This window comes from Protopterus annectens, chromosome 2.part1, assembly GCF_019279795.1.
Source record: "Protopterus annectens isolate FY-2018-M chromosome 2.part1, PAN1.0, whole genome shotgun sequence".
Classification (NCBI taxonomy): domain Eukaryota; kingdom Metazoa; phylum Chordata; order Ceratodontiformes; family Protopteridae; genus Protopterus; species Protopterus annectens.
In genome coordinates, this window is record NC_056729.1 from 1025613648 (window position 1) to 1025641330 (window position 27683).

A 27683-nucleotide genomic window follows, 5' to 3' on the forward strand; every position below is an offset into this window, starting at 1 on the left:
CCAAGTAAGGTGGTATCCGCTGACTTGAGAAATCCTGATGACCATGGACATGGGATGAAGGTGAGCTGACAACTGCACTGCTAGGGTCCATTTCAGGACCCTCACATGATATCTGGCGAGAGGAAGTAACTATCGCCGCAGCCACTGAACCTAGTGCTTGCAAGATTAAGTGGACTGTGGGAATCTCCAGATCCAGCAGAAAATCGACCTGGTCCCAGATAATCTTGACTCTGTGTCGGGGAAATGCTGCAGTCTCTGCCACTGTATCCAGAGGGACTCCGATGAATTCCAGGCCCTGACATCGAGCAAGATGGGGTTTGGGCAAGCTGACTGTGATGCCTAGGTCCTGAAAGAGATGGAGTGTGTAATCCATGGCCAGTGTGACCTGAAGCCTTGTGGGGGCCGTGAGGAGCCAATCATTCAGGTACAGGAAGATCTGGAAGCCTTGCAGCCAGAGATGAGCTGCCACCACTGCCATACATTTGATAAACACCCGGTGGTTGTGGTGAGTCCAAAGGGCAGGGCTCTGAAATGATAGTGACTGACCCCCAACTGGAAGCACAGGTATCTCCTGGAGCATCTGTCGATTTTGATGTGATAGTACGCTTGATGTGATTGTAAGCATCCTTGAGATCCACTGAGCACATCCAATCGTCCTTGCGCAGAAGCAGCAGAATGGACTGAACAGTGACCATCCGGAACTTTGACTTCTTGACCGATAAATTTAAAGCCTTGAGGTCCAAAATGGGACTTGGGGTCTCCAGTTTTCTTGGGCACCAAAAAGAAGGGACAGTAAGTTCCGGACCCTCATTGTTCTTTTGGGACCTCCTGGATGGCTATTTTTTGAAGGATTCCTCAAACCTCTAGAAGGCCAACTGCCTTTGGTGGGGTGGAAGGTCCAGGAGAGATTAACCCCTGTACACTATGTTTAACACCCATTGATCTATGGTAATGCTTGTCCAGGCTAGTGGGTGGTGGGAGAGCCAACCCCCAACTCCTTCCAGGGCAGGACAGCCAGGCAGTGCTTCAGGAGCACTGAGGGGGTTTCTCAGAAAAGGGTTCCCAGGAGTCCTGGTTCTGCAGAACCCCTCTGAATCTGGGGCAGCGTTTGTCAAGCCCCTTCTCCAGCCGGAGAAAGAGGAATCTTGTGGAGCATCCTGGAAGGAAGACTGAGACCTGCGGAACCACAGTTTCTTACTACCCCTCTGATTTTTGGAAAAGAATCATTGGAGACTTAAGAACTTGATCCCGACCAGGGATAGAGTCTTTCCCTCCTACTCACTATGGGTTAAAGTTTCTTTGACCAAAGGGCCAAACAGACTTGACCCGTCAAAAAGGGGCACTGGTGAAGGATGCCTTAAAAGGTTCCACAAACCCACAAAGCCAGGCATGGCACCTAATGGCAATGCCAGTGCCCACCACTCAAGAGGTGGCCCTCCACCATATTGGAGATCAACCTCATCGAGGCTTTAGCCAGGGAAGTCGGAGTAGACAGCTTCGGAGAGACCAATTTGAGACTCTCTGGAGGTAGCAACTCAGTAAGGGAATTGGAGAGCTCTGACACCAAGTCCCTTTGCAGCTAGGTAAAGTGTGCCATATGGACGAGCTCATCAACAGTGGGAGACAACCAGGTAGAAGATGGGCCATCCTGAAAGCCTTCAGGAACACAGATTCCTCTGAAGACTGGGAGGGAGAAGACCAGACACTGTGCTGTTTATGGATCTCAAGGATGTCCCTATAGTACACTTCTTTGGACTGAAGTCTCGAGGACAGTCTCCATCAAAATGTCTCTTCACTGATCGACTCTTGAGGGGAGTCCAAGTGCATCCTCTTGCACGTCCTCTTCAGAGAAGGCTCCTCCACTGGGGGCTCTAGGGAGGACTCAGAAGAGGAAGGGGCCCCAATGGAGGCAATACCCGTGTGAAGGTGCTCACGGGAGGGCTCATTCTGGTAGGGCGATAATGTCTCACTACCCAATGTTGAGTGAGGCTGGGGAGGATCCAGAGCCAAAGTAGAGGCAGCTGCCCAGACGGAGACAGTCCTCTCCATCACCTGGAAGGCTGACAGGCTGGAAGAACCCCCCCCTCCCCACCAGCCGTAGCAGACTGGGATGGAAAGGGTGACCCTGAGACAGCACTGACATCCCCCAGACAATACCGACCCTGAGCTGTCCAAAGCGTAGGTCCCCAGAGGGATGGAATGGTACAAAATCGTCTGTCTCAACCGCACTCCCCGGTAACCCCCACCAGCTTTGCTGGGTCAAGGCGACGCCGGCTCCTAGGGCAATGGAGCTGACATCACCAGGGACTCAGACGGCATTGGGAAGGGAAGCAATGCCTGACACCACTGGCCTCTCACTAGGGATGCCCTGATCCTGGGGGACCAAACTCAGATGGGTGGGTCGAGGCGGTAGGAGTTCCATGGCTGGCAAAGATCTCCTGGGCAAGTGGGCAGGGGTTGGCAAAAAGCCCAACTCGATTTGGGCCTTGAGACAGCTACATATTATCCTATCCATATCTGAGGGAAGCAGACTCCTGTTGGAACGGGAAGATAGTGAGGAATGGCCCAGCCTAGCTGAGGGCCTGTGGTCTTGAGAAGGAAACCTGCTTGAAAGCCCCAGATTCGATCTCCTGGGTCTGGAGGGGGAGCCTTCAATAACAATTGGGTCCGACAAAGTTGTCGGATCCGAGGGTCTGCTTGGATCTGAGGGCGTACAAGGTTTCATGGTCAGATCTGAGGGCAGTCTTGGTCGGCTTAGATCAGAGGACCTCCGAGGTCTAGGATCCGACAAGAGGAAGTCGGGGATCTCAGAGCAGAAGAGCCTGGATCTAAAGCTAGGGAGGCTTGTTTCAGATCCGGTGAGCTGCGATCCGAGAGCCTCGGCTTTTTAGTGGGGGAATCCCTCAAGGATGAAAACTTCCTCTTGGGATCTGAGGGAGGTTTAGAAAGGGAATACGAAACCAAGGGACCCCTTTGGCCAACCCTTTTAGCAGGAGCTTATTCCTGCGGTCCAGGAGAGCCCTGGGGTTGAATCTGACACAAATGTTACATTCAACCTCCAGATGCGACTCTCCCAGACAGTAAACAAACTCCTCGTGCGAGTCGGAATGTGGCATTTTCCGATCAAAACCAGCGGGCTTTTCTGACATCCCACACACACACAAACCACCTGCACACTGCATAACAGCAAAGAATGGGGGAGTGGAGGGAAAAATAGAAAAGAAAAGGAATAGAACAAGGGTGGGAAGCTGAGAAAGGGGGTTAAAAAATTACTTTAAAGATTACCAGGATAGAGGAAACTACCCAAGGGAGACAGAGCTAAGGAAAGAGATGAGAAATAGCCAAGAAACCCCAAAAGAAAAAAGGCTACTTATCTTAACCTAATTGCTTGAGCTGCAGGAAGCACGTTTTTTAGGAAATTGTGGCAAATGAGATCTGAGGGTTGTGGGTAGCAAGGGATCTTGGAATGTGATGAGCTTGAGCTCAGGAGCTGTCTTCCTAGTTGCCATCTCAGATCCAATGTCTGATCCTAGACCCATCCATGATCAATGATGACACGGACAGTATCAGATCAGCATATTTATAAAACAGCACATAACCTTTCCAAGTTTAACCTGAAAATGTTCATTACTACACTATTATCTATTAACAAAACCTTCCTAGAAATCCTCCCCTTAGATGATGTTGTAACTGAATTCAATACAACTCTTCTAAATATTCTAATTAGCCTTGCACCTCCTAGAAGGAAGGAAGTTCTTACTCAAAACCAGCATAAACTATATACCTAAACATCAAGTACCTTTTCATTCCTTATACCTCGTTACTTTTTCTTCCCTTACTTCCTTAATACTAATTCTTGTCCTGACTTTCTCTCCAAATATACCATAAGCCTGTTTTTCGCTCACTTCATATTGCAACTCCTATTTGTATTAGACTAACTTACACTTCACTTCTCTACAAACTGTATAAAATTTCTCTAAATATTAAATGATTGCTATATACCTTGTATCGATTCTTAGCCGATGTTTTTATATTATGCCTAATTTGTTATAATTAAACTGCAGATGTTTTGTTTTATTTTTGAAGATTGTAAAATTAATTAAAATGTTATGTAACAATTTGGAGCTTTTCTCTGTGGGCCTCCACTGAAAATAGGCTTCTACCCAGTCGGACTTTCCTGGTAATCAAATGTCAATAAATAAATAAAACAAAAAAAAAGTATCCACTACATGCTTTCTGGATAACAGGCCCTCCTAGTGCTACCCTCCTTTGATTTTATTTTCTTATTTGTGGGTTATAAGTCAACACAGTGGATATAATCTCTCTCCTGACTGAAAGCACTTGCTCCTGGATACCCCAGACTACTAGCTTTGACACTATCATCTGATTTATGCTCTTGTACTCATTTAAATCTGAGCTGTATGCAAATTTCTCGGTAACCTATTATGGCAAGTTCTTTACAAAAAATTAATCTCCATTTTTTTTTTTTTTTTTTTTATTAAGTCTGTATTCCAGGGCAGAGTCTGAAAATGGTCAAGCAGGACAAGGATCTACACTGATTAATAAATATAAATAATTCAATTAATAAATACATTAAATATGTACAAGATATCCTTATCATTACTTCCCTGTTGTAAAACTGCAGTGCTATGGGCCCCACAGTTTCTGGATATTTCAGAAAGCCTTCCTTCAGTCAGCAATGATTATTTTTCTTCCTATAGCTGAACTTTAACAAGAACATATTACACACATTACATTATAACACATATTAAATTACAAGCTGATATCCATCCCAACCCAGGCCCAAGCTATGACTTACCTTTAAATCAACATCTCCTCCCCAACCCTAATCTTAACACTCTATACCTAATTCCCTACGAATCTAAAGTACATACTATTCTACCAACAACTTCTAAATCTGATTTACTAATAACCAACTTTAATCTCAGAAGCCTTGTAAATAAAATTACTGACTTTCATGCTATCTTGGCCACCTACTCTCCTGATATTGCAGTATTAACAGAGACCTGGTTAAACCCTCACATCAAGGACCCCGAAATTGCCTCCAAAAGTTAAGGCAAGATAGACTAAGCAAAAGAGGTGGTGGTGCTGCTATTATGTTTAAAGACTCTCAAAGTGGAAAAAGTAAACTGTGCATCTCCAGACATTCCCAATGCAGAAGTACTCATCACAAAGCTACAAATAAACCCTCACAAAGCCATAATTATGAAAGCTGTTTACCTTCCCCCTGGAAACAATCTTGACAGCATTGAACTTCTCCTCTCCTGGTCTGCCTCCCACTTTCAGTCATGAAGTATTCATCTTAGGTGATTTTAATCTTGATTGTCTCTACTGCTTTTCAAACACCCTGCCAACTTTATCAATCTCTATAACTTTACTCAAACTATTAACTATCCCACTAGCACTGACAAAACACTCAAAAAAGTAATTGCTTGACTGGATATTAACCAACAAACCAAACCAGAGTTACCAAGCTAGCTGCCTTCCAATTATCCTCAGTGACCATACCCCTACATTTCTACTTAGGCATAGGATTCAAATCCACTCTTAATGTCCCTTCAAATATATCCGTTGCAAGAAAAAATTCTCCCGTAATGAATTCAGTCTATTACTACAATGTGACTGGTCTCCACTGAAAAGCCTAACCCTAGACCTTGCAGTAGAATACTTTAACAAGTTTCTTAACATACTAAATAATCTGGCACCGACCAGAAAAATACACACTAAATCTTATATAACTTGTATTAATACAGTCTTTATTGTCTTTGCTTGGTTTGAATGTCTCCCGTTTTTGTATACTGCTTCTGATATATTTCCCCTCCTCTTGCTGTATAGCCCCCTAGCAGATCTTCTCTGCGGGTTCTCCTGGCCAATGTAGATCAACAGTGTTTGTGGACCTAACACGGATAACCTTAACTTACAGACGGTCTCTGCAACCACCTAAAATCACAAAGACTACCCAAGTATGTGTCCTTAGCGGCAAACAAAGATTAACAGTGTTTTACTGATTATTAATGCAGCATTTGTACTAGCGCTCTTAATGTAAACATTGTATAACAGTTTGACTGCTCTAGTCGCAACATGTAAACAAAGTTATAGAAAAAGATGGCAGCAGCCCTAAACTCTTTTTCTATCCCCTCTCCTCATTCTTTGACCTTTTCCCTCCCTCTGCCATGCTCTCCACTGGGGCTTTCTGTGGTCTCTCACATATTCTGATCAATGCTTGTTTTTACCCTGATGCTGCTGTTTTGTGCTGTCCCTGCCTCTCTCCAAAGCCACATTGTTTACTCTGGTATTTCTTTCAAGAATATTGGTACCCACACTTGTACTAATATTCAGCTATTGCCTCTCTTGTTTTTCCTGCTCAATTTCTCTGTGCCTATTTTTCTCTGTTTTTACTACTTCTCTAACTCTCCCCCTAGCCAGTCAATATACTTTTACTGATGGTTCTTTTAGCACTTCTCTGACCTGGGTGCTAGCCCCACTCCGTTTGCGCCCTTACCCTACCCCCATTCCTACTCACCCCATTACAATTTCCTTTATACCATCCACTCCCTCCCCTTCCTTTCTCCAACAACCACTTAGAATCCACTTCCTGCCAAACCTGAAACTGCATCACTTCCTTCACTTAACTACTTCCACACCCATTCCTCTCTTCTTCTATTCCCCTCCCCTTCCACATAAAACTGTAACACCTCTTAATTACCACCTCACTCCTCCTCCTACTCACAACACCTTATCACTTTAACCTTCCTAGTCCATTACTTACTTCTCATCAATAACATTCATCCAACCCCCTCCTTTAATATCTCCTCAGCTTTATTGAACCCTCTCACCTCGCGTTATCACAAAATATCTAGACTGCAAATCCACCCCTCTACTTACAAACCAAAACTACACAAACTACATATATCCATTGCTATACTCTCTCATTCCACTAATAACTTACTTGCATCTGGGGACATGCACCCCAAACCTGGCCCCTCTTCCTCCCCTCTAAACTACCCATCTCCTCTATCCACTACCTCCTACTTCTCCTAATACCTCTTGCTCTCTCTCTCCCCTCAACCTATCGTGCCTAACTGTACCTCCACTAAACACTTAGCTATATATTCCGTCAACATCCAAAGCCTAGCCAACAAAACTACCAACTTTCATGCATGGATAGCTCATACTACCCCTCACATTCTTTCCTTATCTGAAACATGGCTTAAGCCACATATCTCTAATAATGAAATACTCCCACCAGGCTATAAAATCTACTGCTCTGATAGGTCCTGAAAAAAAAAGGAGGTGGTGTTCCCATCCCCCACTCAAACAGCCTCAACCCCTCTCCTTTACCCACAACCCTCCCTGACTTTCACCCAGTCAAACTCGTTGTTCTAAACTGCCAGCTCAGCCCTCACAAAAAAATAGCTATAGCCTCCATCTATATCCCTTCCTGGGAACAACATAATCAACTTAGAGATGATCCTTATCCTGGTTTTCCCACAATATACCATACGAAACCCTCATCTTAAGTAATGTGAATTTAGACTGGTCCAAACCCAAACCTGACTGTCTCCAACTTAGTATTAATCTACATGGCTTCCATCAGCTAATATCTTCTCCCTCTTGACTCCATAAAAACTCTACCCCTAGCTCTATAAATGACTGGATACTCACCAACTCCCCCCCCCACCTATACCACAACCCCACAACCCTTCCAGACCAACTCCTCATCTCTGTCCTTCGATACTACACCCAACCTCACAAATCCCACCTCTGCAAAGACTGCTGCAAACTCTTCAACCTCAACAAAAACCAATTCAACTCCATTCCATCTTCCATAAATTGGTCTGTCCTTAATCAAACCCCCCTCAATGACGCAACAAATAAATTCAATAGCATTTTCCTGACTACCTTAAACTCACTTGCCCCCTCTAGAAAGATTAGACTAAAATCTAATAATGCTCCTTGGATTTCTAAAGATACAAAGTCTCTTATGCTAAGAAAGAGACAAAGCATGGAAATCCTGGACAAAATCTAAAGTAGCAGCCCAACTTCATAATTATAGACGTCTCAGAAATCTTATTTAAAAACACACCAATAATGACAAAAAGTCCTTCTATAATTCTGCCCAACTCAATAATAAATCCAACCCTCAGAAGTTCTGGTCAGCTACTAACAAAATCCTTTCTCATGGCTCCCCAGGAAATGCCTATCCTTACTCTAACACATCCCCTCTGGAAACAGCCAGTCCACTCAATAAACACTTTATTGACACTATTCAAACCCTCATGTCGCCCAGCTGTAATTCTACTCTTCTACCTACCCCTTCCAACCCATCTAACATACCTCTTTTTTCTTTATATCCCTGTTTCTACTGCTTATATCCGATCACTTATTCAAAAGCTCAAACCCTGCTCTCCCTCCACCAACAACCTACTTCCATCCTTTCTTAAATTTGCCGCAGACTCCACTGCCTATTCAGTGTCCATACTAATTAAAAGATCTATTCTAGAATCAACTGTCATTACACTATGGAAATCATTTTTTTTCCAAAAATCTCTATTTCAATTTTCTTTTTTCAAACAACAACAATACGGTAACTCAAAAAATAAATAAACAATACAAATACCTATCTAAAGAAAACAGACAACAATCTCGTTCCGAGAAAATGATATATATATATATATATATATATATATATATATATATATACACACACACACACACACACACACACAATATATACACAAGAAGTCACTACATCATCAAGTAAAGTATGAAAATTCTTATGTTCATTTGGTCTCATAAGGGATAGTTAGAATGGGGATAGTCTATATATAAAGTAAAAATAGAAATTTAACCATTTATTTGTATGTTTAGGGAAATATCTAGTTACACATATACTAAGAAAAGGGAGAAGATGCAAGAAAGTCTGGTTATTCTACATTCATTTCTTATTTAAAGGTTAGCTTTTCTTGACAATTTGTAGGCAAATTTTATTTGCCAAGAATTATATCTAGCAAGTAACCCCAATATTTTTGATAATAGCATTTGTTTTTTGTTTTTGAATAAAATAATTTGAGAGATGAGATATATTTGATAGCAAGATTGCTACAATTTTCCCATGTAATTGGTGACATGACATTCCAATTCTTTGTAATAAAGAATTTAATAAGGGCACACATTGTAATAAAAACATGTTTTAATATTTTTGGGAGTTGATTGATATTAATGTACAATATAGCTGTCTCCCAAGTAAGGGTTGATTTTTCATATCCCATCTTCTCTAATCTTACTCTCAAGGAACACCATAAGTTGTGTATCTTAGTACAGTTCAACATGACATGCAAAATATCAGCTGTTTGATCCGGACAATGGGGACATATGGGTGAAAAGTTAGGATTGAATTTATTTAACTTAGATAAGGTATAATATAGATTGTTATTTACCATAATTTGTGTATATAACAGCTTCTTGAAAGGAATAAATTTGATTGTATTTTCAATAGCTAGTTTCTTATTTTCTTCAGACTACCCCCTGATAAAAGACTACACAATATGGGATGTATACCAATGGAAAGACTCTTAACACGAGGCAAATGAGACTTGAACTCAAACTTCCTATGAAATATAGCATTATCCTTAACCAACTTCATCATCTTATAAATGCTAAATTCTCACAAATACACACTGACTTACAGAACATAGATTTAGTTAAATTAATACTTGAAAATCTTGCGATTAAAGAGAGAACAATTTCTAGGACTTATAAAATTGTAATGAGTGCAAAACATTCGAATTCTTTATTATTTTCAAACTATTGGCAAACAGAAATCATTTTTCACTATTCCACACCATAAATGTGGAAACTTTACAGACCCGTCTAACTACCAAACCATAGCTATTCTATCCCCCTCTCTAAGATTCTCGAAAAACGCATCCATACACAACTACTCAACCACCTTCTTCAACGCGACCTTCTCACTCCCACTCAGCATGGGTTCCATCCCAACCACAGCACAACTATTGCCTTCTTCTCCTTCACACATACCATTGCTGAAGCCCTTGATAAACTGATATCTTGTCTCTTCCTTGACCTTTCTAAAGCCTTTGACACAGTCTCCCATCCTCTCCTGCTATCCAAACTTGCAAACCTCAAACATGTCTTCCTCTACCCTTGCCTAGTTCACGAGCTACTTATCCTGTAGGCAGCAATCAGTCAAATGGCTCTCTTTCTCTTCTCCATTCTTACGTGTCCCAACTGGCATTCCACAAGGCTCCATCCTAGGTCCTCTCCTATTCAATATCTGCACCAATGATCTCCATACTGCTTGCAAAAAATCCTCCCTCATCCAATATGCTGACAATTCAACTCTGATCTCCATCTCTGACAACATCTATGAACTCCATACCCTTAACAGGTCTTCCTATCTACAGAACACTGGTTATCTAACAACCTACTCATCCTAAACCCTAAAAAGATTTCCTCCCCGATCACTCACTCACCACAAATCCTGTTTTACCATTACTTCTTCAAATAACACTATTATTCAAACAGATGCCCACACTAAACTCCTAGGGGTTACTATTGATGATGAACTCAAATTCAACTTGGATATTCTCCAATGTATAAAAAAGGCACACCAAAAACTTGGTTTACTTTATCACAATAAAAAATTCTTAACTGCCAATTCCAGACTCATCCTTACCCAAACTCTTCTCCTCCCTTCCCTTCTTTACACTGCCCCTGTACTCACCAATATTCAAACTACAACCTTAAACGAGCTCAACAAACGTATCATAAAATAGCTAGATTTATCACAAACTCTCCATATAATACTCATCACTGTCTAACCCTAAACTCTCTCCACAGGCTGAAATTCCGCCAATTACTGTTGCTATCACAACTACAAATGTTACATACCATTCTCTATAAACCTTCATCCTGCCCAGCTCTCTCTTCCTTCATCACTATCTATACTCCACCTCGTACCCTCCGTACATCAAATCAGCAACTATTACACATCTACCATCCCAAAAAAACAGTAGCCAAACTACTGTATAACTACTCCGTTGCCCAAACCTGGAACAAACTTCCTAGAGATATACGCTGCACCTTTCACCCAGCCCACTTTAGAGAGAAACTCAAACTTCATCTACTTAACTCCAAACCTGTCCTTGTCAATTCCCAACTTAACTTCCCTTCCCCCATCTGCTCTCCCCCATATACATTAGTATTTTCCATAGTGAATGCTTACTAACCTCTCTAATCACAACTGATGAATTCAGATCTTTTTGTAAATATATATATATATATATATATATGTGTGTAAATATATATATATGTAAATATATATATATATATATATATATATATATATATATATATATATATATATATATATAGCTACTCTGTTTACATTTCCTTGTATGTGAACTTTTTGCATTATTTCCTTATGTTGTAGTATAATTTTCTCATATAACTGAATACAGAATTTTTCGACTTTTCTGTAAACTATTTTTCTCTGAGCTTTTCTCCTCGGGTCTCCACTGAAAATGGGCCACAAGCCCAGTTGGACTAACCCGGTTAACAAATGTCAACAAATAAATAAATCCAAACTACTACCTTGGCTTTCCAATGACACTAAACTACTCATCAAGAAAAGGGATAGAGCCAGGGCACTATACAAATCCACCAAAAACAAAGACAATCTCATCTCTTATCAGCAATTAAGAAATCAAACTAAGAAAAGAATAAATAATGACAAAAAATACTACTTCCATACCAGTCTGCAAAAGTTCAAACACAACCCATTAAAATTCTGGCAAACTTTAAACCACCTCTTAAACCCTGGTAAAACCCCCAACCCCTTCCACATCCAACACTACCGAATCCTTAGCATCTCAATTCAACTCCCACTTCATTAACCTCCCTCCTGAAAAACCACCAGAATCTTCAGCTGTCAGCCCCCCCACCATTCTAACTATTAAACATTTATCATTTACACCTGTTCAAACTTCTTACATAAAAAGCTCCTATCCAAACTAAAACCCTGCAGCCCTGCAGCCGACCAACTGCCCAACGAATTCTTAAAACTAGCAGCCCCATCCATCGCCTATCCTATTTTTATCCTTACCAATCATTCTCTCTCTGAACAGTAAGTACCTCACCTCTGGAAAATCTCTCACATCATTCCCCTCCACAAAGGCAGCCCCATCTACAGATATCTCCAACTACTGCCCCGTTGCCATCATCCCACCCATAGCTAAAATCCTACAAAAATGTATTCACCAACAGCTCCTACATCACCTAACAACCTTCTATCCCATACCCAGCATGGATTCAGACCTAAACATAGTACTAAACACAGAGTTAATAGCTTTTACTGACTCTATTCATCATCTCAAAAATAAGGGACTACTAGTCTCAGCTACTTTTCTGGACATGTCGAAAGCATTCGACACTCTTTCCTCACCAACTTCTACTTAACAAAGTTTCCACTTACAATATCAGTTCATCATCTCTTGCCTGGTTTCATAGTTACCTATCAAACCATACACAGGCTACCAAATGGGATGACAATCTTTCTCCTCTACTGCCAGTATCCACTAGAGTACCCCCAAGGGTCCATACTTGGACCCCTCCTAATTATATTTACCAACAGCCTAAATTCAGCAACCCAACTTGCTATATCATACAATATGCAGACAAAACATCACTTATCTGTGCTGCCCCTACCCACCAAGAACTCCAAGAAAAGACACAAAATTCACTACAGGAAATTGAAAGTTATCTAACCACCAACTCATTCTAAACCCAAACAAGACTAAGGTAATGGTTTTCACAAATAAAACATCCATGTCCCACTCTCCAACTCTCTCTATTCACTCAGCCAATGGAACCAAGATTGAGCCTACAAGTCACACCAAACTCCTAGGTGTAACAATAGGTGATAGGGATATATGAATGTCAAATTTTAGCCTAACAATCAAAAAAGTCCATGCCAAACTTGGATCTCTCTACTGGGCCAAACATTTCCTTACACATCAAGCCAGGCTTGCCACAGCAAGATCTCAACTTCTATCTACCCTTCTCTACTGTTCACACATCTTAAACTTACACAAGGCTGACCTTAACTTAGATTCCTGCTATAATAAAATAGCAAAGTTTGCTAGCAACCATCCCCACAAAGCTCATCCTTGTTCTGTTCTTCAGCAACTTAACTGGCTTGAACTTTCCAACCTGCTAACATTAAACTAACTTACCTTTACCCACATAATAATTCACAACCCCAGTTACTGCCCTGCACTCTCCACCTCGGTCCAACTTCATATCAATACCCGGTCCCTCAGGTCTTCCGACAGATTATTACACTAAAAATGACAGTCTCACAACTACCATGGTGACTCCCTCTATTCTAATAAAATTGCCAGGACCTGGAATGCTCTCCCTCAACACATTCAAAATATTCCCAACTATTTTGCCTTTAAAACAAAAACAAAGGAATATCTCAAAAACACCTGGCTTTGCCCATGTAGCTCTCCAGGATAAGCTTTTTCCTCCTAGTTTTTTCTCAACTATTCTCAGCACCCTTAAGCAGCAACATTACTCCATCTGAGCTCTTTTAAACTTTTAGTACAAGCACTGTTAGCTTAATCCATATAAATGTGTCAAGCATTCTCTGTATTATGCATTGTATAGTCACTAAATATTTCCTTTCATTATTAGTCAATTTTGCTGACATATTTTCTTGGATTTGTATATTTTCGTCTCTGGAAGTGTTAATTACTCAGTTATACATAGACCAGTATTTTTAATCTCTATGTTTGTGCTATCAGTATAATGTCTTAGTTATTTTAATTACTTATGTATACTTTTCTTGATCTTACTAATTGTACTTTGCATTACTATTTTTATTTTTCTCTTTGAGGAGCTTTTCTCCCCAGGTCTCCGCTGAAAACAGGCTTCTGGCCCAGTCGGACACTACCCGGTTAACAAATGTAAATAAATAATAAATAAATAAAATACGAGTTTCCATCTTCTGAGTTGCTTCCACACTTGTGAAACAGAAATTTCATCTGTTCTCTTTCAGTCTTGAAGTACCTCGCCTTTCTTCCATATTAAAAGCATTACTAAAGCTCTATATTGGTTCTTTAAGACTTCTACACATAATATCATCAGGTCCCATTGTTTTGTGTACAGCTGCAGTCTTTCCAGAACTATTTGTTCTGTAAAGCAGTTAGATTCAAAACTTTTATCCTGGGAATTTTTATAGGATGAATTTGATGAACCTCTCTTCTCTTCCTCTGAAAACCGAACAAATGAATCCATACAGTAATCCTGCTTTTTACTAGCCTTTTCCTACTTTCTCATTTCCAAAACTTCTGACACCATGGCTTGCTGCAACTGTAATGTCAATTTTGATGTATTCCACTGCTCTTCCAACCCACCACTATCCCAAGACTTGTAAATTTTTTATTAAAATCTAACTACAGAGCAAAAGGGAGTTATACCACAAACTACATATAATTTGCTTTCTGTATGTATATTGCATGATGACATATGCACATGCGTGATTTGTGCATCTTGTGCATGTCTTCTGTACATTATGGCTAAGATTACTGCTGAAAACAATGTTCTGACTAGCCATTCCTATCCAGTTATCAAACAACTAAGCAAACTAACCAAACAACAATCAAATTAATGCCACTTTGAAAGACTGATTCTGATGCATTACAACAAAATGTCAAACTGTTCTTCTGAAATCCAGAACTAGAGCTGCTGTTTTTATTTTTGTGTGTTCTCCTGTACTGTATTTATGTATTAAATCAAAATGCTTCTTTCTAATAGACTAAAGAGGACACCTATTAATCATTAATGAATACCCTACTCTTTGCACTTTGCTGAAAAATGATGCTGAGTTGCTCTAGTGCTGGAAGACAAAGTACTACACATTCCTGAATCCGAAGTATTGAATAAAATCTTACAATCTAATAAACAAAATGTTAGAAGAAATTTTATGAAACTTGAGAAATTTGTAAATGTACGTCTGTGCTTGCTTTGTCAAAAATTAACAGACAACAATGTGTGGGTCTACTTCAAGTGTGTGATGTACAATCCACAAACCACAGATGTGTTTCCATTACCCAGACAACCTTACTCTCCTTAAAAAGTTCATAGGTAATTACAATGCTAATGGCACAAGAGCATACCTCTCAATCTGAAAACATCAAAAATCTGTGCAAAGGCCCATGAAAATTAGGAACAACTGACCAAAACTCGGGGCACTGATTAACATAACATTTGCATACGCAACAATGCAGCCCCACCCACTCCAGTGGAATTGTGGTATACCAACATGAAGACTGAAATAATTAAATAATAATAAACAATGGTTTGGCACTGGCAGACTTTTGAATATCAGACTTAATATCCCTCAGAAAATACATAATGCAAAACCTGTTATTCTAGCAACTGAGTTTACAGGAGTAATATTTAAAATCTGCCCCTACCTCCTACTATTTTTGGGTCTTTGTCCAACTATTATTTTTAGCTTTGTCCAGATTTCTTGCTCTGAGAAATCAATTTTTGAGAGGTATGTGGAGTAAAGGAACACTTGCCTGGATATTCGAAAGTTTTGACTAATGCCGCGTCTTTTGTTGGTTTTACTCTGCTTGAAGTGTTGTTTAGGGGCTAAGGACTTGTATATAGTATTTAAGTGAAGTTTAAGAAAGGAAGCAAAAGCCATGTAGTACAGACAAATGTTGCCATATCTGAATTCATAGAATGACCGTGACGAGTACAGAAAGGGCTACTCTCCGAATGCAAAATGAAGAGGGACTGGAGTAAAACATTTCCCGCCACTGGTCTTGTTTAAAAGGATCAGATATTAGTTCCAGAATGGAGGTAATACAGCCACTGCAATTATTATATAAACCAGTTAATTAACATGAATTTATTTTTCCTGGTGTCATAAACTAAAGACAGAATTACCTGAAGCAGTTTTTCTGTATTTGCTGAAGGACTGGGGTGGAGGCAGCCCGGGGAGCTGTAGTTGTCTGCTTCCTTAAATCTGCATGTCCAAAGCTGTCTTTTGCTGTGTTGCAAAGGTCAAGTACTCTAAGTATTCACCACCAGTTGTTGAACTCTGTGAGATAGATGGGGCAGATGACAACCACTGGTATGCATAGCTCTTGCAAGATGTTAGTATCATTTTCAGCCTAGATTTAACAGTAATCTTTAGACTGTGGAAGAAGCTGCATATTTTTCCCCACTTGGAGAAATGCTGTGCAGGCCGTGTATCTGCATTAGTCCTGATTTTATCTCAGCATTTTCCTTTGCCCATCACGAGCACTGTAACAAGTGAATTGGCTCAATGTCAGCACAGCTGCAGCCATATGTGGCAACCTGGTTATGTGGTCTAGTTTATTAAAACAGGTTATAGCAACAAAATCAAATGACATGTATTAATTGCTTATGTTTTTGAGATTGAATGTGTGTATGCAACACTAAAACTGCGCCACAACGTTCATTTCATGGAAATTAATTTGCTATAAATGTTGATATCAATAGCTAAAGAAAGCAAAAACACTCATAAATTAAATTAAAAACAAGAGTGGGAAATCAATCCTTTCAAATAATACAACAAACACAGACTCCTTATATACCTGAAAAGCTACAGGTGAATTTTCTCTGGAAAACATTGGGAGATTTTTTTTTTTTTTTTTTGAAAGGGAAGGGAAGGGCACAGTAGTTGATTAATAAGATGCATCAAACAACAAAACAGTAATCCAAAGGTGGAAAAAAACTCCCCATGAATGCAAATGCATGACTGATTTATCCCCAGCAAAACAGACATGCACATCAAATTGCCTTAGCACCACAGCTCCTCAAAGCAGAGTGAAGATAATCAATAAAATACTAAAATAGTTCATCTATTTCAAATAAGACTAGACGATCATATGTCAATACTTCAACAGAACTGTCACAACTGCATGGGCAGAATCTCAGACCAACCCCAACACAGACACATAACAGCATAATTACACCATTGAATAACAGCTTCATACAATATAATGGCTTAATGTACAAACTTACCAGTGCTAGAAGAACTCCATACGACATAAAATCCTTTTCCTTATAGATTACAAACGCATATCCCCTTTACTTAAAAGAATATTAGCAGAAAACAACTTTGGTAATCCGAGACATTCTTAGGAAAATACATGTTTACTTGATTATCAAGACAATGACTAATTTAAAATGCCAATGAAAAAGTCTAGAGCACACGAAGCAAGTTAAATGTAAACACTACTCAATAGTCAGACTGTAGGCAGGATATGCTGGCGATGCGTGCTGACGTCAGCCAAAACATCAAATATTAAAAAAAAAAAAAAACAATCAGGAATTGAAGGGACCATTCGGGAATTCATGGCACCCCATTATTTTTCCCACAAAACTGGTAAATACCAAGGAATTCAGTATGGTTGAGAGGTATGCACAAGAACCTTTACAAGCCTAGCCAATAATACCTAGGGTATGACAATATTATATCTTAATTCCCCAGATATGGGATGGGGTAGTATCAGGGTAGTGGGTCTTTGGTTGTTCTTGCCCAGAGTCATTTTACAGACTGCCTCTGTCCATAAGGAATATGGGCAGTACCCCAGGAGCGAATTCATGGTTATCATCCATTTATCCAAATTTGTTTTGAAGAGAGTGAGGGATATGCTTTGTTTTACAAAGACGGGATGTTTATTTCATAGACAAGGTAGCCTTTGCGTTATGAATCTCTCTCTCCAGCAAGTTCTGTTGGGAATCACAAATAAGGTTCAGGTCCATGGAATGCATACCCTCGTATAACTTCTCTTACGAATATGTAACATTTTCATCAGAGTTGGATCAAAGAATAACTTGTAGGTCAGGCATAAGTCTCCTCTCAATAAACGATATCAGACGGAGTAAAGGGATACAAGCCTTTAGTCGGCCTGCATAAGACATATGTTTATACTTTGCATTTTTTTAGCGATACCCTCTGAGGCTGTTTCAACTGGTTTAAGTGTCAGGTTAGATGCATGCAGAAGGGAGCACTGCACTCAATTATGGGCCTGATGAGGTCCGAGTTCAACGGCACTATGACTTTCTTTGATCTTGATGTCATGCCTTTACTTATAGGTTGAGCCACACAGAAGGATTTTCTCACTACCATAGCTACCTGGTGGTCAAAGTTTAGGCTACAATCTGTCAGTGTTCCATTGGGTCTACTTTTAGGAATGTGCTATAAATATTATAATTTGCAGGATGTGCGATTTACCAGAGGGTACAATTATGCATTTTTTTGGCATTTAGTTTCAGACCATGGTTTTGGCATCAATCATTTGTCATTTTTAGACCTGTTTGTAGGATGTCAACATCATTTGGGGATTCAATGATGTTAATGTGCATGTTGTATGCAGAGATAGGCAAAAATCCTACCCTCATACACTTTCAGCGTGGGCGGCTCTACCACCATACCCCTAATCTTAGAAATACTACTGCCCAATTTGCACTGACTCGGGGAAAGGGGAAAACATATTTCCTTTTTCCAAAAATGAGACAAGCTCTAAGTTTGAACTTAAGATTGGTGGACAGAGCCTATACAACAAAAGATGCAAGGAGTGGGGCCCTCTACAAAAATTTCTTATAAAGGTACTTACATTTTAGTGTGTCACTTGAAACAGTAGAGAAGCACGTTTGATATGCTTGGCCTCATCAAGTTCATCAGCTATCTATAACAACTAGTAGTCTGTAATGTCTGCTCTGCTTATGATCATAGTAAGTGAGAAATGCCACATAGTTACCTGCCAGCATGAAGGTAATCTTTTCTGTGTTCCAGAAGAAAGTCTCTTAGTTTGCCAATATTAGCAATCTGTAAAGTAAGCAAGAAAAGCAATGAGTTTTTTTAACAAATGACACAAATGCATTTAGCACTGCCTATAATAGTTTAATGGCGCTGATTAATCAAGTTAGGAATGCATAAACCTCGCCTCATCAAAACATGCAATCTTGACAAAAAAATTATAGCTGAAAATAATGTAAACAAGTTTCTGCCAGTGCTGAATGTCAGTTTGCTCTGGTAAACAATTACAGCAGTATTATATAAGAAACTAGCAAAAAGAACGCCTTGGACCATGGTCTTCTCCTCTATAGTGTCAACACCAAAATCACAGAGCGCCAGTGAAATTAACGCTTTTATTCACCAAGAAAAAATAAATACATGCGTTTTCATCCTACATACAGGACTTCATCAGACACCCAAATGAGTGGCGAAGGCCAGTATCGGTCAGCTCACTGAGCTGATAGATCTGCTTACGCCTCTCTGTGTCAGCCTTGTGGCTAACAGGAAGTGTGTGATGGAGGAAGCAGATGGGGTTGACGAAAGAGAGCAACCGAAAGGGAAGAGAAAAAGGGAGCTGATTGGTAACCGTTATGGGACCGGCGACCTGGAAGACACCAATATTACTAACTTTAATCCTGCAGTCACACCAAGGATTTTGGGTGAGGAAGTGAATGAAATGGAGAGAAGAAGTGGTTCTTTTAATGAACTTGGGGCCAAACCCAAAGCAGCTGTTTTGTAGCGCATGAAGGTACTGTTTCAAGTAATACAAAAAGTAAAACTACTGAGGAATGGTTGAAAAAAGACTTTTTATTTAACAATGTTTCTGGTGAGAAACAAAATGACTTTAGTGTTAAAGATGGTAATTCATACAGAGTGAAAATGGACAAAATGTATGATTACATGTTGAAATATAGGGTTTTTAGTATAGAAAATGCCTACCTAAGAGAGTGTTTGAAAAGGGAAATTGTTTCTAAAGGTTTGAGGGTGGTTAAATACCCTAACAATGTTACTGTGGGGTCCCACTTCCACAAATGTTTGTTGAAAATATTTAACAATTGTGGGCTTGAAATATTGAAAGCAATAATTGAAGAAAATGAAAGTAAGCAAAGTGAATTACAGAATGAAATTGAAGAATTAGACAAAAGTATAAAGTCTGATTTAATTTTTAATATAAAGGAAGAAAGGGATAGATTTTATAACATTAGAAGGGACATTGACACTAAATGTGAGAACATTACACAACGAAAGATGGGGAAGTTAAGAAGGGACATTATTGAATATGAGAATGACCTTTGTTACCCCAAGCCTATAGAAAAAAGGTACAATACAAAAGGTTTTATGAGGAAAAACGATAAATATTTTTCTAAAAAACAAGAAGGGTATGTGAATAGGAACAATTTTGAATGGGAAACAGAGACATATGATCAAGAATTCCCCCCGTTGGTGGGAAGAAGAGTTTATGAAACTGACTATCAAGAAAGGGGAGAAAATTTTCAGCAACGGGGAGAAGGGAGGAGATTTTAACAGACATTACCCCCCCTTCAGAGAACCTGACTCCCATTAGAAGCATAGAAAATAAAGCAATAAATAGGGACAACACTAAATATACTTACAATGAATTTAGCATTTACAATTTTGGGAATATAAATTTGACTATACCACACTTTACTTTATTGAGTAAGGGGTTGAAGTTTATTCCCATGGTAAAAGGTGACTCCACAAGAACTATCCCAGATATAAAGCTATTTACAAGAAAAATTAATTTAGAAGTAATGGCTTTAAGGGCAGGAATGGAAAAACAAGGAATGAAAGGAGATGGACTAACTAGAAAATCGACATATAATCCCCCCCCTTTTACCTCAAATAAAAAATTTTGAGAATATTTTAGTAGAAGGGGTGAGGAGCAAAAGTAATAAAGTATGGTGTAATGAAAATTTAACTGTAGAAGAAAAGGTAGTCCTAAAAGAATTAAGTGGTGACGCCACAGTCAGGGTTATGAAACCTGACAAGGGAGGGGGAATTGTTATTATGGATAAATTGATATATGATGGAAAGATGAACGCAATTTTGAGGAATGAGAACATCTATACTATAGTATCCCTGAACGAGGTAAATGTAGCATACAAAAGAATAGATAACTTGTTAGAGGATTTACTCACTGAGGAAGTAATAGACATGAAAATTTTCAAGTATTTAGAAGTGAATAAACCCAGAATAGCTACAATATTCGGGATACCTAAAATCCATAAAAACAAGGATGACCCCCCCCTAAGGCCAATAGTTTCGGCAGGTGGCTCTAAAACTGAAGCAATGGCTAAATTTGTTGACTACAAGTGTAAACACATTTGGGTCAACAATGAAATTATACTAAAGGACTCCTGGGACTTTTTGAGTCTATTAAAGCCTGAACATTATAGGGAGGATATGTTATTCGTGACAATTGATGTCATTGATTTATTTAGTTGCATCCCCTACCAGGAAGGGATAGAAATGTTCGAAGAGAGCATTTTTGAAGACAAAAAATTAAAACAAAATGACAAAATAGCTTGTGTAGCACTTATGGATTATGTGTTGAAATTCAATTTTATTATGTTCCAAGGGGAGTATTATCAACAAAAATCTGGAGTGGCTATGGGGCATGTGCCCCCACGTGCACAACATTGTTTTATTAAAATGGGAAGAAAAATATATAGTTAACAGTGAATATAAACCATATTGGTTAACATACCACAGATTTTTGGACGATATAGTGTTACTTTGGACAGGGGGGCTTGACAAATTTTTAGAATTTTTTGAATATATTAGTGGAACTACTAACTTCTTGAGATTTACATACTCTACTAGTTTAGAAACACTAAAATATTTAGATATAGAGTTATACAAAAGAGATGGAAAATATGAAACTAAAGTGCATAGAAAGGAGACGTATGTCAATTCCTATTTGCACTACGACAGTGCCCACCCCCTGCATAGTAAAAAGAATATTGTCAAGGGGCAATTTGTCAGGGGGTCTAGAATGACCAGTTGGGACTACGATTTCGAAGTAGAGTGTAAAGTCCTAGAAAAAATGTTCTTGGAACGTGGTTATCCTGCAGAATTTATTAGTAAAATAAGGAATGAAGTGGAAAAAGGAAGGCAGGAGAGATTTAAGCCAATTTTGGGGAGAGGGATTAACAATGAGAATCAAAATGATGTTAACAAGAACAAAATAGGGCAACAAACATACAAAAGAAGTTTAGTAGTAGAATACAACGCTTCCAATAGGAAAGTAAAGTAATTTTTAAACAGGGAATGGAATAAATTCTCCGCTTTAACGGATATGGAAGAGATTACTAAAATGGAACCAAAAGTAGTTTATAGAAACTCTTGTAGCCTAAAAAATTTGATGGAAAGGAATGGACATAGTAAAAATAAAGGGAATAGAAATAAAGTAGGAACATACAAGTGTGGCAGGTGCCACCAATGTTCGTACATTATAAACAGGGGAGAAGTATATATTGAAAGCAGAATGAGATGGTTAGGCAGTAAAGGTTTTTTTAACTGTGATAGTAGAGGGGTCGTGTATCTTGTTATCTGTCAGTCTTTTTATGTAGGGAAGACAGAAAGACAACTGAAAAGAAGGATATACGAACATTCTTATGACATCACAAAAAAGAAAAACACAAATGCATTGTATAGGCATTCTATTTCCTGCACTAAATTTAAATATGAATTTTTTGTTCTGGATCAAGTTAAACCAGACATTAGAGGTGGCCTGTGGGAAGAAATATTAGAAAGTAGGGAGCTTTGGTGGCAGGTCAACCTCGATGCAGGAAATAAACCAGGAATGAATGACTTTATATCAATTTCTTCTCTGTTGAAATTAAAGGCTAATAACATTTGAAAAACTCAAACATGTAATTTTGTAAAATGAACACCAGATGGGGGTAGAATATACACGAAACATAGGTTTAAGGAAATCTTTATTGATACACACACCACAGGAAACAAATACATAGTCTTCACATACCTGAGTTTTTAAACTAATTTATTTAAGATATTTTTAATGAGATGTTTTATAATAATTTATTAGTAAATTATTCATGAATGTTTATTATATGTATTTTAATTCAAATTATTTATATAAATAAATGATGTGGAATGATCAAGTTTAGCACAAGACACTTTCAGAGAGTAGGCATTAATATTTATGAGATGTAAAGGGAGATTTGTTAGTTTAAACTGAAGGAGATGTTTTTCATTGGATTAATAATTAAACAGGTGACTTAGAGATTATTTAAATGGCTTTTTGAGTCAAAAATGGTTGTCTGATGAAGTCCTGTATGTAGGATGAAAACGCATGTATTTATTTTTTCTTGGTGAATAAAAGCGTTAATTTCACTGGTGCTCTGTGATTTTGGTGTTGACACTATAGAGGAGAAGACCGTGGTCCAAGGCGTTCTTTTTGTTTGTTTATTGGAGTTTTAGAACTGCCGTTCTGCTGAAATATAAGAAACTAAAGTGAAGCTGAGTAGATATTGCACAATTTGTGAAGTTGAACCATAGAGGCCATGGTGGTGCAGCGGTTAGCGTTGTCGCCTCACAGCAAGAGGGTCTCCCGTTCGATTCTTGGCTGGAGCGCCTTCTGTGTAGAGTCTGCATGTCCTCCCCGCGGTCGAGTGACATCTAAAGACATGCAGGTAGGTGCATGTGTGAATGGGTGTGCCTTCCTTGAAGGTTGGGTGCCGGGCTGGCAACTCGGCACCGTAAAAATCTACTGCCAATCATTAGCGGACTGGAGTTCCGCTGTGGCGACCCCTAACCAGGAAAAGCCGAAAGACTTTGTCAAGTTGAACCATGAAATTCAGTAATCACAGCTCAAACTATGTATTGCAGCCTTGTTCCATTGTAATAACAGGATTAAGTATGAATCAACTCCATAGATGGGAAAAAAAAAGGTAAACCAAAAATTTTAAATTTAAATAAAAAAAAAAAAATCAGTGACATTGAATATAAATCCATAAAGAATCTGTATGTCAACAAAAAATTTTATTTACTTGCACTTGTATTATAATAGTCGACTCCCTCTTATCCGACCTCTTAACCAGCCATCAAATTTCTGCCATAGCCTTAGCAAAAGACAAAAGAGAAGAACAACACTTCTACCTACTCTGGGTTAAATAATGACATTTGAGTTTTAGACTTCATATTCATTAGAAAAATGCTTATAAATCCTGTTATTCTAGCTGATTTATAATCTGTAAAATGCTATTCTGTATGCATTTTCTGATTAACCAGCCATTTGTTTATATTTATTATTTATTTTATTTTATTTTACATTTGTTGACCGGGCTAGTCTAACTGGACAAATATCCGTTTTCAGTAGAGGCCCGGGGAGAAAAGCTCCAATTACAAGAAGTAAAGAATCATTAACATTAAAAATATTAAGCAAAATACAATAAGTACAAGGGTGGAATTATGAAAAATTAATGGAAACAAAAATAAAGCATAAGGTCCAGCCCCAACGAGACCGGAAAACAGGGAGTCTACTGTACTGCAAATAAACAAAGCACCCCATCAAGCTACAACAAATTTGATCTCTTAACTTGACTGATTACTTTATTTATTTATTTTACATTTGTTAACCGGGAAATTCCGACTGGACCAGGTCCATTTTCAGCGGAGGCCCGGGGAGAAAAGCTCCAACGTCAAGTTATACAAATACAGTACATCCAGCATAACAATTCAAGCTAGCATGATGCAATTAATATCCAAACAGCATTATGAAACAATTCAAGCTAGCATGATGCAATTAATATCCAAACAGCATTATGAAACCATACATTTTTTATATGTACCACTACAGTATAATAGGGACTTGTTACTGCATCAACCTTAACAAGATAACACTTTGGATTTATGTTTCACTTAACCTGCTTTTTTTTCAACCTGTAACAATTCAGTCAGTCTCCGTTACTTAATCCATCTCAGGATCACAAGAGAACAGCAGCCTATCCTGGCAGTCAATGTATGTAAGATATAAATATTCACTCTGCGTAGCATGCCAGCCTATTGCAGGACACACATGCTCATTACATATACATCTAGTTAAGAGAGCACCGCACGTCTTTGATTAACAGGAAAAGACTAACACCTTTGAAAACTCACATGAACAAAGGGAGGAGGTAAAGATTACACATACAGAAGGCTCCTAGCCAAGAAATGAACTGAAATGGAGAACCAATAGATGTGAAGCAGCAATGCTCACAGCTGAACCACTGTACTGCCCTGTATACAGTCAGTGTTTTACTAACTTTTGTCATACTACATTTTATTGATCAGAATTGTACATACACTGCTTGTATTATGTTCCAGAAATCTATGTTGCTTATTCTGTAACAAGGAAGTCATGTACTTATAACACATTTAGCAAATTACTGTTTATGGAGCTTTTTTCTCTGTCCTTATAGGTAGTGCTTCATTTTGGCACATGCCCCAGTGAGTTCCCCATTAAAAACTACAAAGATATATCAATTTTTTCTGATCACAGTAACAGGACATGGGCGGCCAACACATCGTATTACTATGCAATCTAAGCACTTGCAATCGGTTGCCCTTGGCAACTGATCACACTGCTTTCCCAGCAATCTCTAATTAAGTAATCACATGACTAGAGAATCCTGGTAATTGCAGAGAAGTGGAGCTTCAGGGATGTTTTTTCCCTCTGCAGGTATGACTTTGGCCAATATTGTAGACACACTGGGATGCATAACAGCAATTACCTCCTCCATTGGGAACAGCTTCTCCCTAAGTAGTTGCGCCTAAAGTTATTGAAAAAGGAAGGGTGGTATTACAGCACTCATGGAGGGATTACCTTGGTGATTTAGGGGAGGTTTACGTTACTGTATACTTAATAAAATCATTACATGCAGAGGAATCGAATAAGTAAATAAAGGACAGGTTTGTTGCCATATAAAGATTGGGGGGGGGGGCTGCCTCCAGCCAGATTACACACACTCTCTACCTGAAATTAATTGTACTTCCATGTACCACACAGTTAATAAAACCACTGGCAACAGGTTAAGAAAAATTGTCAGATTAAAAAGTACATTAAAATGTATTTATTTTTAAGCAAAATAAAAAAAACAGTTCCATTACATTATTTAATTATGTGAAACAGAAACTCGGGGCATGTTGTAGCACTTGTAAAGCTAATAAATGTCTCTGGACTTTTCTTAATGACGAGTTGCCAATTCTTGATGCTAGACAAATTCTACTGCAGACTGTGAGGGACTTTCCTTCATGACATGAGCTACTGCAGCAGCAGCAGCATTTACTAAAACTGAAAACAGAAAAGATTATTTAGAGTGCCTTCAGGATTGCTAAACTGTTAGGTGCAATAAAGGTGAAGGCTATTTTACGATTTAACAGGAATGTCAGGCTCATGTGTACAATGCCTCATTTGGGATGTACCTCACAAGACACTTCCAACAGCTGGAAAGACCACAAAAGTACCTCACCAAGAGGATTACTGGCCTCAAACATATGTCCTATGCAGCCCGACTGGAAAAACTCCAGCTGTACTCAAGTTGCATATCGCTTACTCAGAGGTAATCTCTGCCTGACTTACAAAGCCATGTCCAACTCAGAAATTATGGACATGCTCCACCTAAAGAAATCCAAGTCACTGCGAGCCACTCGCTCTAGTGAGCTAAACCTCGCCACAACAATAAATAGAACATGCTGGAGGGATAGATTCCTGTCAAAGACACTCTTCATGCTTTGGAACAAAATTCCTAACTACATTAGGCAGAGCACCTCACTAACACTCAAGAGAAACCTTGACGAGTGGATGGGTAACAGAAAATACACCCCTGGGATCACTTCACTGGCTCTGCTTGACAGAGGATCAGTTAATTAATCAATGGGGTGGCGAAAGCCGACACACTCTGGCTAGGCTTATTAATGCCCTAGGGCAGATAGCCTAGCTCTAGTACCTACCTATGTAATGAGAGGAACAGAAAAAGAGATAGTAGAAAGGAGTAGAATTAGATGGTAAGAAAGGAAGTGCTTGGACAATAACAGGTGGATAGCAGAAAGATGAGATAAACTAGATCAAATATACAAGGTCACAGCATAAAAGAATTTGAGCACACAATATTTCCAGCACCTCTTCTGTTTTGACAAATCTGCATTACAAGCAGAGGCAAGGGAAAGGGGTCTACTTTAAAATTTGTCTCATTAGCAAACTATTCCACATAACTTAAACTTAGTGAGAACACGATTCCAAGCACTTTCTTATATTTATGGAGAGAAAGACGCTAGCAGTGGAGTAAAGGACAATAACTGGACAGTTTTTTGGAAAGAATATGGGTGTAGTAAAGAAGCAAAACAGACTATAACAAGCTAACAGCAAACAAAAGACAACGTGCGCACCAAAGTATTCTGAGGCAGCTGCTGGTTTGGCAAAGCCTCACTGCAAGCAGAGACAAACAAGGCGTACAAGTTATCAGGGAGTCATATTTCCACTAAACTCATTACAAACTGCTGCTTCTGACCGAACTTGCATACCGAAATATATCAGATTAAAAACTCAGTTGCAGCTTGTAAATCAGCAAATGTTATACTAAAATACTTACCAAAACTGTTTTAAGGCTCAACTTGACCGCAATGCACATGTTAGCAATATCAGTCTATCAAAAGTGCACACTGATCAAGGCAATAAGAAGTTCAGTAGCAGTAACACAGATGCAAAAAAACTGCAGAATTCTATGCTTACCTCAATACCTAATATTGTAGCTGGCAGAAAAAGTCA

General features: G+C 39.0%; 1 protein-coding gene across 1 annotated transcript in view; it reads right to left on the reverse strand.

Annotated features, from left to right (window-relative positions):
- Positions 1-27683, reverse strand: part of STX18 (syntaxin 18) — a 1377880-nt gene that overhangs the window by 1135349 nt on the left and 214848 nt on the right. Inside the window, exon 2 of the mRNA XM_044062606.1 lies at positions 18852-18919. Coding sequence (XP_043918541.1) covers positions 18852-18919 — 68 coding nt within the window. The remainder of the gene's footprint in view (positions 1-18851; positions 18920-27683) is intronic.